The 26,510-nt window shown below is 40.9% G+C and overlaps 1 protein-coding gene across 1 annotated transcript in view; it reads left to right on the top strand.

The window, feature by feature from the left end:
- Sntb2 (syntrophin beta 2) overlaps positions 1-26,510 on the top strand; it is a 75,914-nt gene that overhangs the window by 30,958 nt on the left and 18,446 nt on the right. The window contains exons 2-4 of the mRNA XM_075977098.1: positions 8,912-9,125; positions 20,169-20,379; positions 24,293-24,435. Coding sequence (XP_075833213.1) covers positions 8,912-9,125; positions 20,169-20,379; positions 24,293-24,435 — 568 coding nt within the window. The remainder of the gene's footprint in view (positions 1-8,911; positions 9,126-20,168; positions 20,380-24,292; positions 24,436-26,510) is intronic.

Below are 26,510 nucleotides of genomic sequence, written 5' to 3'. Positions count from 1 at the left end.
CTTGTTTTTGTTCCTTTTTCTCCTGTTATTATCATTGTATTTATTTTGGGTACTCTCCTGCTTCCCAGTCTGGCCTTAAACTCACCAGTAGTCAAGGATGACCTTGAAATTCTAAACCTCCTGCTTCCTCTTCCTGAGTTCTGATGTTACAGGTGTGTACTGGAGTTGGAGCTTGGTTTCATATGTACTTGGCAGTCTTTTACCAACTGAGCTATATCCCCACCAACCTCCTCTGGTATTTTTTATTTAGTATTCTTCTGTAAAAAAGAGCTTATTCTTTACTGTATTTACTTATTTGTTTATATCAGCATAAACTCATGGTTTTTATTTTATGGGTTATAATCCCTACCATTCTACTAATAATTTTAATGGTGGAATTGTTCTACTCTTTGTTTTCATTATAATTTAACCAAGGAAACTAGTAAGGCATTGTTATTCATTGTTATTGATATATAAATATTACACTATAGCTCAACATTCAGTGTTGGTCTCAGTGTGCTGCAGCCACAGTCCTCCCTTATGTTGTATAAGGAGGAGAGAACACAGTCAAGCACGTATTTGTCTTTAAGATCTCCACTTCCTGAACTTGGTTATTCCACCAAATTGTTCAGAAAATCTCTAACGACAATAAAAGCCTGGCAGTTACAAATAGCAGTTCTTTGTGCAATTTAAAAGTTACAAAGTGATTGCAGATATGGAAACTTGGATGAAGTTCTTATTCCCAGTGGTGGCTCTCACTGGATGTTCAGGATGGAGTGCTTGCTGACCCCGTGAAGGCAGCTATTGTGCTGGGTTAATACCATGTTTCCGTCCAGTGTATCACTCAGTGTGCTGATCTAAAACAAACCATCCGGTCTATCCAGCTAGTCCAAGATACATCCACTTAGGAGCAAAGAAAGAGATGAATTTCCTTGTACTTTACTGGTAGAGCTTTTTTGTTTAATGGAGAACATTTTGCGTAGTATTTTCCTAAGTATTTTTCATTGTTTTGCTAGCATTACATTCAGTTATATGTAACATTTTAATTTTATATTTCTATAGCATTTTTGTTATGTTTTACATCCCAATTTCTATTTTATCTGCTGGCCTAAAGTTTTTTGGGGATTGCTTTTTTTTTGGAGGTGAGACATAGCTTTCCTTTTATTTTTTTTTAGTTAAGTTTCTGTGAGTCAGAGCCTCATAGCCCAGGCTAGCCTTAAACACCTCATTCTCCTGCCTCTACTTCCTGAGGTGATAGGCATGGACTGTCATATCTGGTCTAATCTTGTGGTGTTTTATTCTTGTGGGTGTGTCATCAGGCAAGCATAATAGATGACAAAACACGGGCATGACAAGTGCCAGGGTGGTGATCTACGATGATCCGGGAATTATAAATAAAAAAAACTGTATGCTGTTAAAAATTGGTCTCTTGTGAAGGGGAAGACAAAGCACAATTAGCTTGCTATTTTGGGGGAGCTGTCTGGAGTCCCATCTCCAGATGTCTTACATGATAATGTCATTCTACAAACCATTTATGTTCAGTTCCTGCTGTCATTTACACAGCTCATACATGTAAGTGTATGTATCGGGTAAGTTTCTTAGTTGGTATTAGGGTTAGCATTACATTTTTATATGTTCTCAGTGGGATTATGAAAAAATAAGAAAAAGAATCCAGGCAGTGGTGGTGCTCACCTTTAATCCCAGCATTTAGGAGGCAGAGGTAGGCAGATCTGTGTGTCAGAGGGCAGCCTGGTCTACAGAGCCAGTTCCAGGACAGTCAGAGCTATACAAAGAAACCTTGTTTTGAAAAACAAAACAAACAAACAAGTCATCTGCTGTAGAGAGTTTGCTAATACGCAGGGCTCTGTTTCCTGGGCTCTGTTCTCAGCAGTGTGGTGCTGTATGTAGTTCTTCATCATGAGAGAAGGCATTATTTCAATAAAAGTTTTTGCTTTTTCTTTTCTCAAAGAGGGGAAAACTCTGCAGGATAGCTGTGGTGATTTCTAACATATCTGTAATTCCAGCACTTTGGAATCAAACCCAAGAAGATCTCAATTTTGAGGTCAGCATGGCCCTGTAAAAAAAAAATTTAAAAGAACTTTTTTTAAAAAAAAAAATCTTTTACATGATCAGAACATTTCACTTAGTAGCACAGACCTATAATTTCCAATACTCAGAAGGTTGAGGCAGGAGGATGGCAAATTCAAGACCAACATGAGCTATATATATGTCACCCAGAGAGGTAAACGGAAAAAGAAACAATACATTGTTTCATATAAAGCAGTGCTTCTTTGTAGAGAAAGAAGCAGGAAAAGCATACTTATCTACAAAAAAAAAGAAAAGAAAATCAGGAAGGCCATAGAAAATAAGTATAAATTGAGGTGGGTGTGGTGGCCTGTACTTGTGATCCCTGCACTTAACCTGCAGAGACAGGAAGATTATTGCAAGTTCAAGGGCATCCTGGGCCCTGTCAAAAAAAAAAAAAAAAAAAAAGCAGAACTCCAGAGAAGAGGCCAGGAAGATCTGCAGTGCTGACGAGAACAGCAGATCTGGTGGTCCTCTTCTGCCCTCCTCACCTTCAATCCTCTGAATAAGATGATTTAACTAGAGAGAGGAGGAGGGCAATGAGTGAGTGTGATCAATATCAAAGGAAAGCGATTTCCTGTTTCTTTATTGCTGTGAGAGGGTCTTAAACTGTGTGTGTGGCAGTTTCCAAAGGCGGATTTACAGTGGCCGTCTTCTCACAAAAACACCTAAAAATGTCAACCTAGAATGTTTAAAATACATTTATGTATTCTGTTACAGTTTGAGGGAACTTTTACAGAGAAAAAAAGTTAAAAATCTATTTAAGAAGTATTTATTTTATGAATAGCCCACAGCTACTTAACCCTATTAGATTAGTAGGTAAAAGCCTACTGAGAAGAAATTATACCGTAAAAAGCCCCAATTATTTCAGTATAGTTGGGGTTTGTGTGTTTATATATGTGAAGGTGTGAAAGCTGGTGTTTCTGTGCTAATATAATAACCATGTAGAATCGAGCTGAGGACAGTAAAACCTTTTTTGTCAGTTTGCATAAACTCCTAAAAAAAAAAGCCCTGTTTTGTTTTTCCTTTCTTTGTTTCCCCTTTCCCCAAGCAGGGTTTCTTTGTGTAGCGTTGGTTTTCCTGGAACTCACTCTGTAGACCAGACTGGCCTCAAACTCAAAACAGATCTGCCTGCCTCTATTTCCCAAGTGCATGCACAACCACTACCTGGCCCTTGTTTGGTTTTGAGACAAAGTCTCATTATGTAGCTCTGGTGGGCCTGCAACTCACTATGTGGACCAGGCTGGGTTGGAATTCACAGAAATCTACCTACCTCTGCCACCCTGGTGGTGCTGGTGTTTGCTACCATGATACAAACTGGATAGTCCAACAGTGTTTGTCTACTGCTGGAGAAATCGAGAACCCAGTAGCTGGTTCTTTAGCAGTTTCAATCTGGTGCTAAGGCCTAGAGGGTTCCTGGAGAATCACTAGTCTTCAATCCACATGGAAGGCTGAAAAAGCTGAGTTGAGTTGTCAGCAAAAGATGACAACAGACAGCAACAGGGTAGATACATGCACCAGCAAGGATCAAAGGATAGCAGGTGGAATCAAACAGCTTTCTTCTCGTATCTGGGCATAGGAAAGATCTCCTCTCTGCCAATCCTTCCAAGAAAATACACTCACATACCCACTCAGAAGCATGTCTGTCTTTTACCTTACTCCAGATCCAATTAAAGTTGACAATCACGATTAGCCATTACATATCACTTTGGACATGCTCAGAGTATAAAATAGCAAAATCTGGCTTTGGGAGAAACAATTTATCCATGTTTATTTAGGAATCTTGAAAATTTCTTTGACCCAGTAATTATTTTCTCCCAAAAAATGTTCATTGCGGCTCATTAAAGCTAAATACCCAATAATTAGGGAATAGCTTAGTAAATTATGATGAACACAGTAGAATATGATATGGTGATTCTTTTTTTTTTTTTTTTTTTTTTTGGTTTTTCGAGACAGGGTTTCTCTGTGGCTTTGGAGCCTGTCCTGGAACTAGGTCTTGTAGACCAGGCTGGTCTCGAACTCCCAGAGATCCGCCTGCCTCTGCCTCCCGAGTGCTGGGATTAAAGGCGTGCGCCACCACCGCCCGGCTGATATGGTGATTCTTGAATAATACTTAAGACTTGATGTGGAAAATCTAATACCAGAAAGTTTGGAAAATCTAGTACTAGAAAGTTTAGAAGATAAAGTAGAATTGGTATTTTTTTTTCCTTTCAACATTTTTTTATTTAATTATCTTGGATGGAAGAAAGGGGATTAGAGCCATGACTTAGTGGTTAAGAGCACTACTGGCTGCTTTTGCAGAGAACCTGAGTTTGGTTCCCAGCATCCACTTTGTTGGCTCACAGCCACATATAACTCCAGTTCTAGGGGATCCGAGGCCCTCTTCTGGCCTTTATGGGTATTGAATGCTAGGAGTACACATACAGACAAATAGGCACACATGAATAAATAAAAATAAACATTTTACAGGAACTGGAGAGATGGCCCAGTGGTTAAGAGCATTGACTTCTCTTCCAGAGGACCTGGGTTCAGTTCTTAGCGCCCACATGACAGCTCACAACTGTCTGTAATTCCACTTCTAGGGAATCTGACATAAATGCAAGCAGAACACCAATGTACACAAAAATAAATCATTTAAAAAAATAAATAACTTAAAAATCTATATAAACATTCCTTTCTCTTCCTTCCTCCTTCTTTTCCCTCTCCTTCCCTTTTAGAGACATTCTTAATTTACTACTTAGTCAAGTTGGTGATCTTATTTTCAAAAACACATAACACAGGCATTACATTTATAATGTACAGAATTATATATTTAAAATCAACATATATACAGTCACTGTAATATTTTGATAAAAATACTTTCCAGTAGGTTTATAGATACATGTACAGGACAGATAACGTTTATTAATTACAATTATTTATTTGGTGTGTGCAGAGATCAGAAGACAACTTGCTTGAGTCCTTTCTCTCCTTCCTCTGTAGAGTACCTGAGAATGAGGTCCTCGGGCTTGGTGGCAAGCACCTTTACCAGCTGCACCATCTCATAACAGCCGTGTTTTTTGTCATTTGAAAAGGAGAAGGGGCAAGTGATGTTGGCACACGCCTTTAATTCCAGCACTGGGGAGACAAAAGCAGGTGAATCTATGTGAATTAGTGGCCAACCTGGTCTAGAGAGCCAGTCCCAGAACAGCCAGGACTGCACAGAGAAATCCCACCTCAAAAGACCAGAAAAAGGAGAAGGTGTGAGACTGATACTTTTCAGGTTGGATGGGAGCGCTTTCACTTTGGTTTTTTCTTCTCATGTTTTTCTGGATGGAACCAAAGCCTCAAAGCCTAGACAAGAATTCTAAGACCACCTAGAGACTTCCCCTTGTTTTTAATAAGTGATCAACACAGGTAAGATAGAACATTAGCTCTAATGTCTGAGCACTTAGAGCAATGACAAACAGGGTGTGTGGTTATTCTGATGACTCCCACCCTATCCATATAAAGGGATTTTCTGTGTAGCCTGGCTGTCTATAGACCAGGCTGGCCTCAAATTCAGAGATCTGCCTGCGCCTGCCTCCTGAGTGCTGGGATTAAAGGCATGCGCCACTATTGCCCATGAATTTTTTGGGGGGTGGGGGAGGGGTTTCGAGACAGGGTTTCTCTGTAGCTTTGGTGCCTGTCTCGGAACTAGCTCTTGTAGACCAGGCTGGCCTTGAACTCACAGAGGTCTGCCTGCCTCTGCCTCCCAAGTGCTGGGATTAAAGGCATACGCCACCACCACCCAGCGTCGCCCATGAATTTTTAATCCTCCTCCTTCCACTACTTGAGTGCTGGGATTACAGGCATAAATCACCATGCTTGGCTTGTGAGGTGCAGAATGTCAGACCAGGGGCTGTATGCATGCTAGGAAAGCAGTCTACTATCTGGGCTGCTCATTCAGTACAGTGACCCTTAGGTTAGGTGTGTGGCTGCTTTGCTTTTGTTTTTAGCATGTTTGTAGTAATCATATTATAGATGATAATCCTGAGTAGATCATTAAGGACTCTTCTAATCATTGTACTTTTCAAGGGTACTCATTTAGAATGGCTTTGTTTCCCCCAGTTGGTAGCCCAGTAACTGGCATGGTGCTGTAAGTGTTCAAAAGCATGGCTCTGACATTGGCATTGATTGAAACCCTTAGGAATTTCTGCCAAGTTCTCGTGACCTAATCCTCTCCTAAAAGCACAGAGCTCAAGTGTATATTGAAATGCCTGAGTCAGCTGCACAAGGGATATACTGGCTACACTCCTGCTCATTCTTTCAGGATGAAAAGTCTCCCTGGTGACCCAGGCAGCAAGCGTTTACTCTCTCCACCCAGAAATGCATTTATAAAAACATGCAGGAAAAATACACACATGCAAGTATCTGCACTATATCTAAATGGCAGCATTAGAATTATGTCTCCTCGTATGCTTGGTTTCAGCAGATATCAGTGTGGTGTTTTTTGCTTGTTTCATTTGTTTGAGACAGGGTCTCACTTTGTAGCTTTGGCTGTCCTGGAACTCTCTAGATCGACCCATCTGGCCCTGAACTCATAGAAATACACCTGTCTCTGTATCCCAATGCTTAGATTAATAACATATGACAATGGCTTCATCTCTTCTACTGATTAGGGTTAATTTTTAAAACTTTCTCAGGGTTTCTAAGTCGGCAAAGAAAGGCACCTGCTGTTTATCGTATATTCACCGTGTGCCTGGAGCTTGCACTTGTGTAGAATCACTCTTGTTTTTAGGTGAGGACCTTAGAAGCAGCAGGTAAAACCAGAGAGCTTTGAAGCAGTAAGAACTGAACCAGGCAAGGCCACAGCTGTCCGAATCGGCTACTGCAAGTCCACCACCATCAGCAGCGCTTAGGCTGCAAGAGCCGAAGTCTGGGGGAATTCGGAGCCACTAAGGGAACTTGTGTAAATCTCTGTCCATCTAAAGAACTCAAGAGTCAAAGGTTGAGATGGAATTTTGCTCCTCAGAGAGGCTGCATAGCAAGTACCTCACCTCTTCTTGCATTTCTCCAGGCCTCCCACTTCTCCTCGCCCCTCCTTAAAAGCCCTTCTCCACCTGGCTCCTCCTCACCACTTCTTGTCAGCTACTTGCTAATGCAACCTCCTGACTGCAGGGGAATTTTATTTAATCAAACACATCTTTGCATCATTAAACAAATGTTCCACGGCATAAGCAAAAGTAACACCTAGCCAGGTGGTGGCGGCGCAGTCTTTAATTCCAGCACTTGGGAGGCAGAGGCAGGCCTATCTCTGTGAGTCCGAGGCCAGCCTGGTCTACAAGAGCTAGTTCCAGGACAGGCCTCAAAAGTAACAAGCCTTAAAATAATATTCTCCAACAAAGGTATCTCTGTTGTGTTGTAGAAGTGTTGGGTGTTCATAAAAAACCATTATTGGATGGCATGGAGGGGGTGGAAGATAATGACCAGCCGAGTGCTGACACATTATTAAACAAAATACAAGTAGTAAACAGTAAGCATAATGTACTGCCATTGTGTGAAATTGGTGGATAGACATGCAGATGTGTCTGTTCTTACATTGTGCTTAACACATGTAGTACCTTTCCATGATCACACAATAGTTACCTTTAGTGATAGGAATCTATCATTATTATAAAACCCTAGTACTTCTGAGTTTTGTTTTATGTGAATGTGTATCAATTATACTTCATTCAAAACCTAAAACCTGGGGCTAGAGAGATGGCTCAGCAGTTAAAAGCATTGCCTGCTCTTCCAAAGGTCCTGAGTTCAGTTCCCAGCAACCACATGGTGGCTCACAACCATCTGTAATGAGATCTGGTACCCTTTCTGGCCTGTAGGCACACATGTAGACAGAATATTGTATACATAATAAATAAATAAATATTTTAAAAAAACCAAACCTAAAGCCTGAAGCTTTTTGAGCACAACTATGACACAAGTGGAAAATTCCAGACCTGACTTAATATAGCCATCCAGATGAAGACGCTCTTGCCTAAGTCGCCTTCAAGCATATGTATACTGTCTGTATGAAAATGGATTTCTTGTTCATCCTCTCTTGTATATACAAATATTTTTATCTCTGTATATATGGATACTTCAAAATTTGTAAGACTTCTAGTGGCTAGCATATCAGATATGGGATACTCAACCTATATTATGTATTCAAAAGAGAATTTAGTGGTAGTAGACTATTTTGAAAAGGCAAGGGGTTTCAGTTTGGTTGACATTGTGCTTATATGTACTTTGACACATTTCTTTTAAACACAGTAATAATGTTTATATAACTTCCTGTACCCCATCCAGGTTAAGCATTCCTTTAGGACAGGATGCAACTGCAACCCTTATTTGCCCTTGTATCAATTGAACTTTTTTTTTTTTCTCAAAATTTGTTTATTTTTATTTTATGTGCATTGGTGTTTTTCTCTGCATGTATGTCTGTGAGGTGTCAGATCTTGGAGTTACAGTTGTGAGCTACCATATGGGTGTTGGGAATTGAACCCAGGTTCTCTGAAAGAATGATCAGTGCTCTTAACCTCTGAGCTATTCCTCCAGCCCCGTCAATTGAGCTTTAATACTTTCCTTTGTATTGGGAAGAAAGAGATATATTTTTCTGATATTTGAAAGGTTCTCGTCTACAAAAGAGATAAATATTGTTAGGTTTCTCAGTGGGTGAGTCCCCTGAGTGTGGGTTCAGGAGATGTGGAGTTAAGCTCAAGGATATCAATAGCATTTGAAGTTTGCTTTTCACTTCGCTCCAGATGTTGCCTGTATGTGAATAGTCTGGTTTTCATTACATCAGAAACAAAAAATGGTAACCTCTTTTGCTTTTTGTTTTTTTTCATAGTCAAATTCATCCGAGAAGTAACACCGTATATCAAGAAGCCATCTTTAGTATCAGATCTGCCATGGGAAGGTGCCACTCCCCAGTCACCAAACTTTAGTGGCAGTGAAGACTCTGGTTCTCCAAAGCATCAGAACAGCACCAAGGACAGGAAGGTCATCCCTCTCAAAATGTGCTTTGCTGCCAGAAACCTAAGCATGCCAGATCTGGAGAACAGGTGAGCAGTGACTGTCATCATGCTCTCGGCATCACAGACTCAGGGACATACCACAGTATCAGTGCCTCCTGTCGAGTAAATGATTCTGAGATCAGAAGTCTGTCTTTAGTTTTGAATCCCTGGATGGTCTCAAACCCACCAGACTCCCAAGTCTTTTTATAAGGATATTATCTATCTATCTATCTATCTATCTATCTATCTATCTATCTATCTATCTATCTATCTATCTATCTATTTTTGGTTTTCCAGGGCAAGGTTTCTCTGGAAAAACCTCAGCTGTCCTGGAACTCACTCTGTAGACCAGGCTGGCCTTAAACTCACAGAGATTTGCCTGGCTCTGCCTCCCAAGTCTTGAGGTTACAGGTGTGTGCCACCACTGCTCACTTATAAGGAAATGTTTTAATTGTAATGTTTTAGCTCAGAGACCATATGATAGGTAGATCTGGGACATCTGATAATGTGACTCTGACAAGTTGGCTTCACAGAACCTACCCCCTTCTATAAAATGCAAGCAATGGAATGAATAATTTATAATTTTCCTTCTTGTTCTATAGTCATTTGTGTTCTATAATGACTTTAATTTTTGAAAAAGTACTGTTAGACTCAGTGTTAGGCCAGGGTTTTGGCAGAGTGGGGTGACTTTTCATTCTTGTGGTCTCTGATCTGAATGCACCCATGTGCCTAAGCAGAATAGGACAGAACTTGGAAAACAGCACGAAACTGAAGCCAGGATTTTCTCATCAGGCATAGACGCACATACCTTAAATTAAAGCACTAGGGAGGAAGAAGCAGGCAAACTGGTCTACATAGTGAGTTCCAGAGCAGCCAAGAATTCACCTTCTTGAACATGTAAGGCTTTTATGTGATTAAAACTTCTTGGGAGCCAGGCAGTGGTGGCACATACCTTTAATCCCAGGACTCTGGAGGCAGAGGCAGGTGGATCTCTGTGGTCTACCACAAAGGCCAACCTGGTCTACAGAGCAAGTTCCAGGACAGGCTCCAAAGGTACAGAGAAACCTTTGTCTCAAAAAACCAAATAGAAGCAAACAAACAGACAAACAAATAAATAAGCTTTTTGGAGTGTTTTATGTAGTATCTCAAGATTGTAGCTTATTTTAAAGTCTATTATTTTTTTATTCCTGTGTATGTGTGTGTTTATGTAAATGTATGCTATGTGTATGGGTGCCTGCAGAGGTCAAAACTGGAGTTACAGGCAGTAGTAAGGTGTCCAGCATGCTACTGAGACTCAAACTCAGGTTCTTTGCAAGAACATCAGGTGCTCTTAACTTTGAGCCATGTCTTCATTCCATAAAATTGTAGCATAAAGTGTCATAACTAAGACAGTTGTGGTAGCTCTTATGTAGAATCCCAGCTCTTGGGAAGCTGAAGAAGAAAGATCACTGTGAATTTAAGGCCTGCTTGGGCTACATAGTAAATTCCAAATTAGTTTAGGTTATAAAAAAATTGAGTAAACCAGTTTCATAAAAATCACAAAGTGGGGCTGGAGAGATGGCTCAGTGGTTAAGTGTACTGACTGCTTTTCTAGAGGACGTGGGTTCAGTTTCCAGCACCCACATGGCAACTCACAACTGTCTGTAATTAAACTTCCAGGGGACTTGATACCCATAGCAAATCACTAATGCACATAAAATAAAAATAAATAAATTTTTAAAAAATTACAAAGGGGCAAAAAGCTTTAATTCATCTAGTAGTCTCTCTCTCTCACACGCGTGCAGACACACAGACACATACACGCACACAACCTCAGGCCAAGGAAGGCAGAAATGCTAAGTCCATTCATTATAAATCACTTCTAGAATAGATGCCCATGGTGTTACTGCTGCAGCTAGAAACTGGAGAAAAGAGCAAAAACATAAAATTTTGTAAAACAGGGGTGTGGGGATAGGGAAAGAAGGAAGGATGAAGGTGATTATTATATAAGCTAAGGGTTCTGCTACCTTTATCATTTACCAAGACATCTGTTAGAACCCAGTCACCTTGACTTTCTTTAAAACTCAAGGATTGCATTCTTGGTTCAGTCATATGCTGCAAACTTTTTTTGCGTGTGTTGCTGGAGAGACAGCGTGGGTGCTGGGAACCGAACTCTTATATTTTTGGTTTTGAGCCTAGCCTTTAATGGCTGAGCCGTCTCTCCAGCCCACTGCAAACATTTTTAAAGATTTATTTTATGTGTGTGAGTGTTTTGCCTGCATGTATGTCTGTGCACCACGTAAGTACTTATTTCCCATAGAAGTCAGAAGAGGGCATCATATCTCCCTGAAAATGGAGTTATCATTTGTAAGTCATCATAGGAATCGAGCTTGGATTTGTTTGTTTTTTTGTTTTTTGGGTTTTTTTTTTTTTGTTGTTGTTGTTGTTCTGGAAACTCATTCTATGGACTACGCCTGCCTCCCAAGTGCTGGGACAAAAGGCGTGCACACCACTGCCTGGTATGAGCCTGGTTCTTCTGCAAAATCAACAAGTGCTCTTAACCACTGAGCTATCTCTCTCTCTAGCCCCAAATGCTGGAAACATTTATTAACTGTCAGGTTTGAAAGAAATCCTCAGAACCAAGTGTAGAGAGCAATGTGAAACCGCTAAAATTGTAGCAAGCTATCTGTATGTATGTTTGCAGATGAGGAGTCTAGCACAGGGATTACAAGAGGAAGAAAGGGATTTTAGGGGAGATATGAGATGGTAATGGATTGCGTGTAAAAGAAAGCAAAAAGGAAGACTCAGTGGGGCAGAAAGGGAGCCATCTGGAGGAGGGAATGACTGAGAACAAAGTATGAGGATAACACATACAAGGATGCGATGATGATACCCAGTACTTTCAGCTTCGCAGAAGTCAAAACTGCATAATATTTGGGGTGGGGGCATGTGCCACACCCTTCATTCCAGTCAGATGATCCCCATAGTTGGCCATGATGTGCTGTACAAGACTCGGTCTCAGGTGGCTGAGGCTAGTATAAAAATTCTCAATCTTACTTCTGAAAAGGGATTTGTTCCTACTTGAAATACCACATTTGAAAATGTCCATCTTTTTGTAAGATGCAAATGAAAAGAGACTGGAGGTTATTCTGTGGGGGCGAAGCTTGACTTGCATTGCAGTGTTCTCTAGAGAAAAGCAGGCAGGAGAATGACGAGTAGCTGGCGGGGATTGCACGCAGCTTTGTTTATTTCCAGGTTGTGAGCATCTGTCCTTTGTGTCTTGGCAGAAAAAAAAAACATACAAAATTATCACCTAAGCACACTTCTGTTTTAAGACCTAGAAAACAGAGCTAAGCAAATGGGCTCTGGCACCTTGGCCAAACTATTTGTCTTCTATAAACCTCAATTTCCTCTTGAACTAGATAAAAATTATGAGGGTTGAATAAGAAAATGGTTATAAAATTGGCACGGTAATTTCTTAAAAGTGTGTGAGTGTTGTCAGTTTCCCTTGGCCAAAATGTTTACATTGTTTTTCTGTCTGTTTTCTGTCTATAAAATGAAAATACAGCCTGTTTGTATCTTTTAGAGCCATATCAGGAAAGCTGAGAAGATGGCTCTGTGGGTAAAGTTTTTGTTGTGCAAGCATGAAGACCTAAGCGCAGATCCCAGCACACATGTAAAAAGGCAGATTTGGCATGCACCAGGAATCCCAGTGCTTAGAGACAGGAAGATCCTAGGGGTTTGCTGAACTAGCCAAGCCAGTGAGCTCCAAAAAGTACTAGAGGAAGACAACCACCATTGACCTGGCCTACATACACATATACAGCATGCACACATGTATACACCACACGCACACACGCATATTAAGATAAAGGAGATAATACCTGTAAAATCACTTGGAGCTCTTTAGTTCTTAAATTTATCAAAACCCTGTCAAAACACATGTCAGTTTATTTATTTTTGGGTTTTTAAAAATTATTTTTATGAGTGTTTTACCTATATGTAAGCCAGTACCCCACATGCATGCCTGCTACCCATAGGGGCCTGAAGAGGTCATTGTATCCTCTTCTGGCCTGGAACTGGCCTGGAGAATCCTCTGGGCCTGGAGTTGCAAGTGGTTGTAAACCACCATGTGGATGCCAGGAACCAAATCCAAGTCTTCTGGGAAAGCAAGCAGTGCTCTTAACTGTTGTGTACGATGTTTTACTCCTTTACTCTTTTGACTTTACTCCATGGCTGGCTGTGTGGCTGGCCCCTAGCGTCCTCCAAAAAGCCCGTATGCTTCTCCTCACTCCTCCTTAAAATTCCTTCTCCACCCGGCTTCTCCCTGCCACTTCCTGTCTGCTAGTTGCTGACTCAGCCACCTGACCGCAGGTGAATTTTATATAATCAGACACATTTTTTGCACCTTTACACAGATGTTCCACAGCCTAAACAAGAGTAACACATCATAAAATCATATTCCCCAGGGACTGGAGAGATGACTCGGGTTAAGAGCACACTAGCTGCTCTTTCAGAGGTCCTGAGTTCAATTCCCAGCACCCACATAGCAGCTCACAACCATCTCTAGTGAGATCTGGTGCCCTCTTCTAGTATGTGTATACATAATAAATACAGAAATCTTTAAATCATAATGTGGTCACCTGATGATGGTTACCTGAGCGATTTTCAGTTTGGAGTTAGTTGTCATGACTGTTATGTACATCTTTTTTGGTCATGCATTTTCATTTTACTTGTGTGAACTTGGTGGAGTGGAGTTGATATATGTGGCGGGCATATATGATGGTGTATGCCTTGAATTTCAACAGTAATCCCAGTACTCAAAAGCAGAGGCAGGTGGCTTTCTGTGAGTTCTAGGCCAACCCAGGCTAAAGACCTCCCTCAAAAAAGCAAACAAACCAACAAGCAAATGGTAGATGTGTGTTTTATTTTAGAAGGAACTTCCAAGGCTAGAGAATGGCTAAGCAGTTAGACTTCTCTTCCAGTGGACTGTTCATTCCAGCACCAAATGGTTCACAACTGTCTGCGGTCCCAAGGGGTCAAATTCCTTCTGACCTCCACAGACACCAGGCACACACATGGTACACATACATATATGGAGGCAAAACACTCAACACATTAAGTAAATAAAATAAATCTAAGAAAGAAAGATTTCCAGGCATTCTTCCAAAGCGACTATGCCATTTTATACTAATACCAATAAGAGTCAACAGTGTGAGAGTTTCCTTTGCTCCGTGTTCTTCCCAGCATTGTCAGTAGTAACTTTTCTGAAGAGTATGTGGTAGAATCTCATTATGGTTCATCTTTCATTTTTTAAAATATTTATTTATATATTTATTTATTATGTATACAATGTTCTGCTTGCATGTATGCCTGCACACCAGAAGAGGGCATCAGATCTCATTACAGATGGTTGTGAGCCACCATGTGGTTGCTGGGAATTGAACTCAGGACCTCTGGAAGAGCAGCCAGTGCTCTTAACCTCTGAGCCATCTCTCCAGCCCCACCCTTCATTTTTGTGTGAAGGTTTCACTAAAACCAAAAAGGAAACACCTTGTTTTTATTGTCATTATTTTACTACTTTGATTAGGTTCTGTATTAAAGCTGGTGGGTGTTCTGTGAGTAAATGCAGGTTACTGCCTTTGTCCACCTGAGCTTCTGCTGCCTTGCTAGATGCTTCTGATAATGTGTTGTGTTATGAAACCTGAAAACTAATTAATTAATGATGAAGTACAGTGAGAGAGAACCTGAGCCTGTTCCTTAGCAAGCAGCAGTGGCCTGTAGGAATGTGGCGGTTTTAAGCCTGTCTTTTGCATTGGCTCACATTTTCCCATCTTCATTCTGACTGTTTTTTAGTAAAAGGTATACTTGAGATTTGTGACAAAAATTACACGATTATTACTAAATTTAACTCATAAGTTATGTCAAAGACATAACCAAGCAGAGAAAGTAATATAAACTGAACTTACAATTCCATGCTTCTGTCTACCTAAATATTGATTTGACTGGAAACCCTCAGTGGTTTGACTACAGTCCAAAACCTTTAACCTTGTAGCTGCCTCCTATCTCCTATGGGCTCAATTACTGGCAGACTGCCTCTGTGTTTGCTGTTAGCAGGGTTTTTATTTTAATTTTTCCTTTTAAATAGCTAATTTCAAGCATTATTATGTTGCCTTTGTTGGTTTTGAGGACTGCTCCAAGACAGACTCTTCTGATCCTAGATTCAGTTCTGGTTGGGAGTTTTTTTGTTGATTAGCTTTTCCCCAACCCCTTTCCAAGAAGCCACAAGATTACTCTTTCCATAACTGCTAGTGATCCCATGGAAAATCAACTTCGTGACCCTTTCATCGTTTGAGCCCTGTTGTCCTGGTGCTCACTCCTGACTAGTCAGGTTTAGCTTTATTCTATAACAGGTTTATTTTCATTCTTCCAGTAATGTTTTTTTATTTCCAGAGAGGGTTTCTCTGTGGTTTTGGAGCCTGTCCTGGAACTAGCTCTTATAGACCAGGCTGGTCTCGAACTCAGCGAGATCTGCCTGCCTCTGCCTCCCAAGTGCTGGGATTAAAGGCATGCGCCACCACCGCCTGGCTCTTCCAGTAATTTATAATTAGGATCTAATACCAAGATATTTAGAAGTTATTCTGTCTTAATAGGATATTCAGTGTCCAGTGGCTGCCATGATCTGAGAGACTGTTTTTAGGACTGTATACAGTGTAAAGGTTTTTTGTTTTTTCCCCAGAAAAGAATTGGTTTTTGCCTAAAGAATATAAACTGATTTCTATCTTTAGGTCAGTAAGAGGAATGAAGGAAATTTCTTGTCTGGTTCTTGCCAGTGATTTTAGCATGTTTAAAGAATGTTAATGCTGGCCTCAGTGACAGAGCAACAGGGTGGAAATAAATGAGCTCTTCTAGAGGATGGTCAGCCTAAAGACATGCAGTTTGAACTACGAATCGCTCTCCCTTCAGTTTGGTGGGGATGAGAATGGTTCTGACTCTTTTGCTAGGATAAGGTCATGGAAGTCATTGGCCACTTAGTATGGAGAATTCTATTTGTTCATTTGAGACAGTTTCATGTTATATCTTAGGCTGCTCCAAAATTTACTATATGGCCCAGGCTGACCTCAGATTTCTTGAAATTTTGTCTTAGCTGCCTGAGCACAGGAGCCACGATGTTCAGCTAGGTGCATTTTTGTTTAGAGGTGGATTTTGTTTGTTTGGCCTTTTTGGTTTTGTCTTTGCAGCGGTGGGAATTGAACTTTAGGGTCAAAAACTCAACTGAGGCACATTCCCAGTTCCTGTTTTTATCTTTTGAGATATAACGCACTAAGTAGGCCAGGCTGGTGTGGAACTCACAGTCCTCCTGCCTCTTTGGAGTGCATGTTTAGTCTCACTTTCAGGAATAGCCTTGTACCAGTTCACTACCCACTTAGTGATTATGTAGTAGAGTGGCTGGGGTTTGGCCCTTCCATCTCATTTTAGTTAGGGTTCCTATTACTATGATGAAAAACTATGACCAAAAGCAATTTGGGGAGGAAAGACTTTATGTCATCTTAGAATCCTTAGATCATACTCCATCACTGAGGTGAGTCAGGGCAATTCAAGGCAGAAACCGAAGCAGATGCCATAGAGGAATGCTGCCTATATAGGCTTGCTCCCTATGACTTGCTCAGAACCCTGACCACCTGCTAAGTCCTATGGCTGCTTGCCAGCTTCCCATATTTTGTTGTAATGAGCTCTCTGGGCTCTGGATTATTCTTTAAATTTTTTATTAACTATGTGAGTTTGTGCACGCCACAGCGTATTGTAGAAGTCAGAGGACAACTTGTAGGCGTCTGTTCTTTGTACCAGATGGGTTCTTCAGATCAAAGTCAGACCATTAGGCTTGGCAACAAATATCATTACATGCTAAGCCATCTCATCGGCCCTTGAATTAGCTTTTTAAAAAGCCTCCTTAGGCCTTGCAGTGGTGGTACAACCCTTTAATCCCAGCATTTGGGAAGCAGAAGCAGATGGATCTCTGTGAGTTTGAGGCTAGACTGGTCTGCTGTAGACTGAAGTTTGTGTTGCAGCCATTCAGTCTCAAAGAAACACACAGAGGCTTATATTAAATATAAACTGTTTGACCTATGGGGCTGGAGAGATGGCTCAGTGGTTAAGAGCATTGCCTGCTCTTCCAAAGGTCCTGAGTTCAATTCCCAGCAACCACATGGTGGCTCACAACCATCTGAAATGAGATCTGATGTTCTCTTCTGGCCTGCAGGTAGACACACAACAGAATATTGTATACATAATAAATAAATAAATAAATATTTTAAATAAAGAATACCAAATTTCAAAAAAAAACTTTGACCTATTAGCTCAAGCTTCTTAATAATTAGCTCTTTTTTTTAAAACTTAAATTAACCCTTAATTCTTGTCTATGTTTAGCCACGTAGCTTGGTGCCTTTTCTCAGTAAGGCATTCTCATCTTGCTTACTCTTGCATTGGTGACTACATCTCTTTCCTCTTTCCAGAATTTTCCTAGTCTGGTCACCCTGCCTATACTTTCTGCCTGGCTACTGGCCAGTAAGTGTTTTGTTAAACTAATATGAGTGACAAATATTTACAGTGTACAAGAGCATTATCCCACAGCAATCCATCTACAGATTGAGTACATGAACAGCCAGGGCTACACAGAAAAACCCTGTCGCAGAAAAAAAAGAAAGAAAGAAAAAAGAAAAGAAAGAAAAGCTTCTTAGGGGAGGTACCGGGTTTATAATGAGCTCACCACATAGAGCCAGTTTGGTGAGTGTGCCCAGAAGTGTAAAGCATCCCCTGCAGTCCTACTTTGCCTTTACTACCACAGAAGTATCTGGGTTTTGTTTTTTGTGATATTTCAAGACAGGGTTTCTCTGTAGCCTTGGCTGTACTGGAACTTGCTTTGTAGACCAGGCTGGTCTGAAACTCACAGAGATCCACCCACCTCTGTCTTTTAAAGCACAGTCTTCATAATAGCCAGGACTAACTGTCCTCTATGAGATCTTTTGTGACCTATAATTAATTGTGATTTATCATTTGTTCATTTTCTGCCTTCCCTGATAGACTTAGGCTCAATTAGGGTAGAGGCTGGATTTTTTTTCCCCCATTCATCTGTGTTTCTGCAGTGACAATACTTGTCATTTAGTAGGGACTCAATTATTAATGTATCTAAGGAAGGATTGATTGGGGGCCAGAGAGGTGTCTCAGTGTTTGAGAATGAGTGCTTTTCTCCCAGAGGTCCCAAGTGCAGGTCCCAGCCCACACCTGTGACTCTAATTCCAGCGCACCTGATGACCTCTTCTGGCATCTATGGGTACTTACACACAACATAAATACAAATAAAATAAATCTTAGAAAAAAGTATAGACTCAGTAGAATTTGAGAATAAACATTTGCAATATGAAATAACAACTTAAAGTATTTGGAGCTGGCATGGTGGTCGAGACCTGTCATCCTAGCATTTAGGAGGATTATTATAAATTTGAGGCCAACCAGTGCTATATAGTGAGACCTATCAGAAAAATAAAAAGTAAGGCCAGCAAGATGGGTCAGCAGGTAGAGAGAGCTGCCTGTCACCAAGCCTGACAACCTCCATTTGATCCCTGGGACTCGTGATGGAAGGAGAAAAATGAGTCCCACACTCAAGACTGTGACACACTCACACACATACCCACACAAAATAATTGAACAACAAAAACCCCCTGAAAAATTTTAATACAAAATGAAAAGAGCAAAAACAAAAGTAAATAATAAAAGACTTGTAAAAGTACTCGCTGCATAAATCTAATGACCTTCATTTGACCCCATCTCACTGTAGAACTAGAAGAGTAGGGCAAGGATGCCTAATGCATGGCTGGTAAAAGCTGGAGGCGGCCTTGGAACTGCTGATCTAAAGTAACTTTAGCCACGTGTAGTAGCAGCAGCAGCAGTAGTACATGTCTTTAGTCCCAGCACTTGGGAGGCAGAAGCAGGGGGAATCTCTGTGAGTTTGCGGCCAGCTGAGTCTATACAGCGAGTTCTAGACCAGTCAAGACTACATAGTGAGATTCGGTCTCAAATAAATTAATAAAATTCCAATTTTTATAAAGAATAATATTCACAAAGAAAATTAATATCCTGCTAGTATCCCTTTATTTCAAATAAAAGAATTTTAGTTCATTGTTAGGCTTTTATACTTTATACCAGTATTACCTAATTAAAAAAAAATTTAAATGTGTTTTTCGAGACAGACTTTCTCTGTGTAACAGCTCTGGCTGTTCTGGAACTCTGTAGACCAGGCTAGCCTGAAACTCACAGAGATCCACCTACCTCTGCCTCCCAAGTGCTGGAATTAAAGGCGTGCAGCACCGCCTGGGTTTTTCTTTTTAGTTATGTATGTGTTTTTGTGTGTGTCTGTCCACATAAGTATAGGTGTCCACAGAGGCCAAACTTGACTCTCCTGGAGCTGAAGTTATAGTCAGTTTATATTATTATTATTTGAACCACCTAATTTGGGTGCTGAGAGTCAAACCTGGGTCCACTAATCGAGCAGCAAGTGCTCTTCACCACTGAGCCATCTCTTCCACTCCTAATTATTTTTAAAATATTAAAAAAATTAAATATAAAATTATTTTAGCTTTGTGTGGTGAAATTCACCTGTAATTCCAGCACTTGAAAAGTGAAAGCCAGAGGAGCAGGAGTTCAGGGTCATCCTCAAGTACACAGCAAGTGTGATGCCGGCCTAGAGTGCATGGTATACATACAACCCTGACTTTTATATACTTAATATACGTATTTGTGCCCATGTGTGAGTGTTGATGTTGGTGTTCCTGCCTGCGATGTCCAACAGACTTCTGTTTCTTTGACATATAAATTAAGGAAAAGTGAAGTGTCCCACTATTGGCCATCACATAGGCACCGTACATCAACAGAGCCAGCTGTTAGTCCCGATTATTGTCCATCCATTTGTGTTTTCTCTGGTATTGGACTCTGAGAAATTAAAGTATCTCTACTTGAAAATCACATTCCTATACTAGATTTGCAGTTAGTGAGTTAACTCTGGTAGTGTGATGGCTTGGAACCCAGCTCATTTTTCTCTTTTCTCTCTTCATACAGATTGATAGAGCTACATTCTCCTGATAGCAGGAACACCTTGATCCTACGCTGCAAAGATACGGCCACAGCACACTCCTGGTTCGTAGCTATCCACACCAACATAATGGCTCTCCTCCCACAGGTATTGGCTGAACTCAATGCCATGCTTGGTGCAACCAGTACAGCAGGAGGCAGCAAGGAAGTCAAGCATATTGCCTGGCTGGCAGAACAGGTAGGTGGAAGGCAGAACAGGGGTTTTACTCATCTCTACTCAGACTTAGAATGCTTCCCTTATGACATATATCTAGACTGTTTATATCTCTACCCATCTACATAATCTCTCTCTCACTTTTTCTCCCTCTCTCTGACGCGCGCGCATGTGTGTGTGCGTGCGTGCGTGCGTGCGTGTGTGTGTGTGTGTGTGTGTGTGTGTGTGTGTGTGTACAGTGTCTCACCATTTAAACCAGGCTGGCCTTGAACTCACAGAGAACCTCCTGCCTCTGCTGCTCCAGTGCTGGATGACAGGCGTGCGCCACCATGCCTGTCTATAGATCAATCTATAGGTTATGTATCTCTCAGTTCCTGAACACCCACATTGCAGCTCTTCTGTTTGTCTTGTTTCTCCTCCCTCACTCCTTTCTATAGTCTAGCCATTGGTCTCTAATCATCACCCCAGCAGTAGAGTTAACCTTTGTGGTTTCATCATCACAATACAGCTAAAAGGAGGTTCCTGTTACCCCCTCTCTAAACAGCATGGGGTGCTCATTAGGACTAGGGTCAAGAAACCGGAGCTCTATCTTAGTGGCTAAGAGTGTTTTCTGTGCAATCATAAATACCAGAGTTCAAATACCAGCACCTACATGAAAACTGTGTTGTACAAGTGTCTATAACTCCTGTTCCAAGGAATCCAGCACCCGTTCCTAGCCTCCATGCACCACCTCCACACACACACACACACACACACACACACACACACAAATACAATCTTTAATTGGGTGTCTGGGTCAGTGAACTCTGTGTGTTGTTAGCACTTAGCAACATGCTTTGACTCTGCTGTAATAGCAAGCAAGAGAATAAATGGACATGACTATGTTTTAGTAAAACTTTAGAATAAGTTAAAGGGTGGATTTGACCCAGAGGTCATAGTTTTTCCACTCTTTTTGTAGACTATTGATAGTGTTCCCAGGGGCAACAGTCGCTAGTTTATATCCCCAAAGTAGAGAAACTTAAAATATACAAAATATAGGGTTGATGATATAACTCTATAGTAGAGCACTTGTCTGATACATACAAGGTCCAAGAGGAAGAAGATAAATAAAATATTTTGCAAACCATTAAACAAGATTCAATGTAGTCCATAACCGAAAAATGAAAAGAAACATACCATGAAAACCTAATGGATGCTGAGGGGAAAGGGAGAACTGAAGAGCACAAGTTTTTAGATCCCAGGTCCAGCATAACAGGGAAAAGGTCAGATCCTTCATTGTCAACAGGGACAGAGTAAGTTCCAGGACAGTAAGGGCTGTACAGAGAAACTGTAGACAGAAGCTGTTTGTCCTGCCCACCAGTCCCATGGCTGCTTAAAAGTAATCACCCAGAGACTTAATATTTGCTAATTATAAATGTTTGGCTGGTGTTCAGGCTTATTAGTTAGCTCTTACAACTTAAATTAACCCATTTCTATCAATCTGTGTATTGCCACATAGCCCTATCTCTATTTTTATGTCTTGCTTTCTCTGCGGCTGAGTGGGTGGCATCTCCTCGATTCTACCTTCTGTCTCTTTGTATCTCTGCTTGGCTTTTTTGCTGAGCTATATCCTGCCCTGCCATAGGCCAAAGCAGCTTTATTCATCAACCAATAAAAGCAACACATATTTGCAGCATACAGAAAGGCATCCCACATCAAGAAATCCTATCTCATAAAAACTAAAAAAGACAAAATTCTTGCTCTTTTTACTTACTGTCCCTTTCACTGTAATTCATATGTCCTTTTCTCTAATAAATCTTTGAGTAGTTTCTTTATGCAGATGAAAGATGAGTACATATTCTCCTTTTTCTCTTACAAAACTGTGTATGTGTTTGCGTCTATGTGTGTGGGCATCTGCCTGCACATACTGCAGAGATCATATGGAGGTCAGAGGATAAAGGACAATTTTGTTGAGTTGGGATTGGTTTTTGTTTCTTGGTTGATTGATTGGTTGGTTGGTTTGTTTTTGTTTGTTTGTTTTGAGATAGAGTTTCTCTGTGTAACAGCCTTGGCTGTCCTGGAACTCACTCTGTAGACCAAGCTAGCCTAGAACTCTCAGAGATCCACCTGCCTCTGCCTCCTGATTTCTGGGATTAAAGATGTGCACCACAACACCTGGCTCTGTGGAATCAGTTTTGTTCTTCTGCTTTTAGCAGGTTCTAGAGTTCAAACTCAGGTCACCAGGCTTGCCCATCAAGAACTTTACCCACTGAGCTATCTTGTGCCCCCCCCCCCTTCTCATACATAGAACTTTTATCTTGTTTATTTATTTATTTATTTAAACAGTCTGTCTGGCGAGGTTTTCATACAATACATCGAGAGCTACCTTATTCTATAAGATATTCTGTTCTGTAGCTAATAAGAATGTTCCCAGCTTTGTTGTCCTAATATTTTATCATTACAGACAATACTGTAGTAAACTTTTGTAGCTTAGCTTGTCATACATTATCTAAACTTTTTGGTCCTTGTTCACACGGATCAGATAACGAGGGTACTTATTATTTTAATATATTTGGGCCTTAAAATTATTTCTGGGAGGGCCCGGCGGTGGTGGCACATGCCTTTAATCCCAGCACTCAGGAGGCAGAGGCAGGTGGATCTCTGAGAGTTTGAGGCCAGCCTGGTCTACAGAGTCCCAGGACTGGTTCCCTAGCTACTGAGAAACCCTGTCTCCAAAATCAAAACAAAACAAACAAAGAAACAAAATGGCCGGGTGGCGATGGTGTACACCTTTAATCCCAGCACTTGGGAAGCAGAGGCAGGTAGCTCTCTGTGACTAAGAGGCCAGCATAGTCTACAAGAGCTAGTTCCAGGACAGTTAGGGCTGTTACACAGAGAAACCCTGTCTCAAAAAACAAAACAAAACCAAAAAGATTATTTCTAGGAGCAGGAAATTAAAGGTAATGGCACATACCTTTAATCCTAGCAGAGGCAGGTGGAATTTTGAGTTCCAGGACAGGCAGGGTTACACAAAGAAATTTTGTCTCAAATAAATTAATAAAGCAAATAAATATTCTTTCTGGGCCAGGGCCCATGAAATGACTATTGGTTAAGTGTTTGCTGCCCAAACCTGATGACCTGAGTTTAATCTTCAGAGCCTCATAAATGTAGGAGATAACCAACCCCACAAAATTGTCCTCTGACCTTCATATACACAATATTTTTTTCAAGACCTTTGCTTGAAGACTTTGTCAAAATCTACTGCCTTGCATGGAATGTTTTGAGACAGGAGAGATGGAAAGCAGAAGGGGCATGGACGAAAGCTCACTTGTCTGCTCCGTTAGCCCCATCCACAGGTAGAATTGTCTCTTTAAAGATTTGGAGGGGCTGGAGAGATGGCTCAGCAGGTAAGAGCTCTTGCTGCTCTTCCAAAAAACCTGGGCTTGATTTTCAGCATCCACATGGCAGCTTATAATGATCTGTAACTTCCCTTCCGGAATCTGGTTCCATGGGCATGCAAATGCATGGACATACTTGTAAAAGAAATAAAAAGAAAAAATTAGTTTATATCAATTCTTATATTTGGACAGTGAGAGTAGAAAGTAAGGGGACATCTTTCCATCTGTAGGATAATCTCCAGAAATGACTGGTCATAAGAATGCTAGTTTACCGCCTCTAGACCTCAAATATTTCCACGATTTACTACTGACTTAAAATGACAGACACTGGACTTCATACAGTTTCTAGGGTTCATGGCCTTAGCTGGATAGTTAGCTTTTCAAATATGCCCCTCTTCACACTTCCGATGGGGAATCCCGACCTGTGGGGGTAAACTCAAGTCTGTTAGGGTGGGGGAACAAAACAAAGATCCCAATGTTAGGCCAGTACTCAAGTCACTTCTGCAAAAGGCTCATCGTGATCATAGTTAGCTCTGATTCTGATCTCACCATTGTGACAGGCAAAACTAGATGGTGGAAGACAACAATGGAGGCCTGTTCTCATGGCTGTGACCGAGAAGGATTTGCTCCTTTATGATTGTATGCCATGGACAAGAGATGCCTGGGCATCGCCATGTCATAGCTACCCTCTTGTTGCCACAAGGTAAGACAAAAGGAAAAAATACTCAAGTCTACTATAAAGTGAATTCTACTGCCTTTGGTGCCTAAAATAGCATTTGAGAGACTAACAGACAAAATCTATTTTTTTTTCCCAACTTAATCATTTTGCAGCTCCTAACTCTTAACAGAATAAATTGCTTCAATCACTTGTGGGTGTTTGTGTATGTGTGCATGTGCAAGCGTAAATTGTTGAGGGAGTGGCTGTTCCTTTTAGAACTTGCTTAGTCATGGAGATGATAGGGGTTTGGGGTGGTTTGGGTTTTCTTTATTATTGACTGTGACTAAAACCACTGAAATCGTAGTAGCCTTTTGAGTAGGTGATGAAATCATTTAAACCAGACTGTGGTACAGTGGATAGACCGCTCAGCTTAGCCAAAATATCTTTGCAGTGCTCTTTGCAGCAAAAGAGCACATAGCAACAACCATGGCTTTGTCCTGAAGCCACAGAATGTTCCCAGTGTCACAGGTATATGGACTTGGGCAGGAAAACGATTGAGAAATGTAAATTTGAGGTGTCTTAAGAGATACAACTAGAAGTGTATTCAAATTCTGTTTCCCTTGGATCTTAAAGAGTCAAATGTTGGCATAACTGAAAAGCCCCACAAGACTGCTTTTAGGAATCATTAAGAAGTTTCTCTCAGTGCAGTAAACCAGAATGAGAAGTGAGTGTTCTCTGCTGTGCTGAAGTTCCCTTTTGGCAATGTTTTGTTGTAACTGTCGTTTGCCCTTAATGGAAAAAAAGGAGTGGAAGATAATCTAGTGGTTTCATTAAGTGAGGGAACTGCTCAGAAAAATACTTGATGGTGAAAGAGGAAAGTGTTGGAACTATCTCCTATGCCCCATTGAGGACACTGGCTGTTTCCTGTTGTGGGCAACAAAAACATTGCTTTTGTGACAGGGTTTCACTATGTAGGCCTAACTGGCCTAAAACTTAATATGTCTATCTAGTCGTTAACTCAGAGAGATCCACCTCCCTTTACCTTCCAAGAACTATAAGTAAAGGTGTGTGCCTCCACGTGTAGTCTGGTATCAATCTTTTCATGTAAATAGAGTTAAAGTTGTCATATAGCTTTACTGGGTTGCTCTCAGTCACCGGAACAGAGTTAAAACACCTCCTGAGTTTGAGAACCAGGAAGATGTGCACCCCTTAATTCCCTCAGGGGAGAAGCATCTTGTAGAAGATAGTTTAAGTGTCATTCCCAGGCCCTCACTGAAGTAAAGAAAGCTACCTTGACATCAAGAACTATGATGTCATCCAAGAACGTCCCACTGTGCTTGTGCACAGTGTCCCTGGAAATCCTGAGTTAGTGTCACTTATTCTATTTCGTCTCACGTTCACTGAGAGCAGGACAGGACTCCTACAACACCAGGGATGTTTCCACAGTTAAGGTTAGACCAATTAACTTGTATTCCAAAGATTTAGAACACTCTAAATAAACCTTCATTCTGTAAAGCTAGAAGTTACTGTCACCTCATAAACAAGCAGTTTCTGTCCGTTGGATGTTGTTTGTCAAAGGACTTTAGTAGTAAATAAAATGGAGCAGTTGCGTATTTAAGGAATAGGTCTGCTCAGACCCTAGGTATGACATCAAAATCAAATATAAAATCAAACATGGTGGCACATAACTGTGATCCCAGCCCTTGAGAATTAAAGGCAATAAAACCAGGAGTTCAGGATTGGGTTGGGCTACATGGGAGCCTATGTGAAAAAAGAAAAGAAAACATGCCATATGAGGAAAAAGAAGTAAGACTCAATGTTTGTGTTTCAAGTAGCATCAAGAAAATGAAGCCAAGAGGAACTGGTGTACAACTCAGTTGGTCCAGTACTTACTGTATGAGCATTGAGAACTGAGTTCAGATACCAAGAACCCCTGCAAAAAGCCAGGTATTGATATAACTCCAGTCCTGGGGGTGTGGAGACAGATAGGTCATGGAGCTCACTACCTGCCAATGCAGCCGAATCAGTAGGCTCCAGGCTCAAATGACTAGACTAACAAATATATAGGAAAGACAAAGCAATATCTTGATTATCTACAAAATTTAAGTAATCCCAGGTAA

Source organism: Microtus pennsylvanicus, chromosome 6 (assembly GCF_037038515.1).
Source record: "Microtus pennsylvanicus isolate mMicPen1 chromosome 6, mMicPen1.hap1, whole genome shotgun sequence".
Classification (NCBI taxonomy): Eukaryota; Metazoa; Chordata; class Mammalia; order Rodentia; family Cricetidae; genus Microtus; species Microtus pennsylvanicus.
The sequence above is the reverse complement of the archived record's forward strand: the minus strand, read 5'-3'. Positions and strand labels throughout refer to the sequence as shown.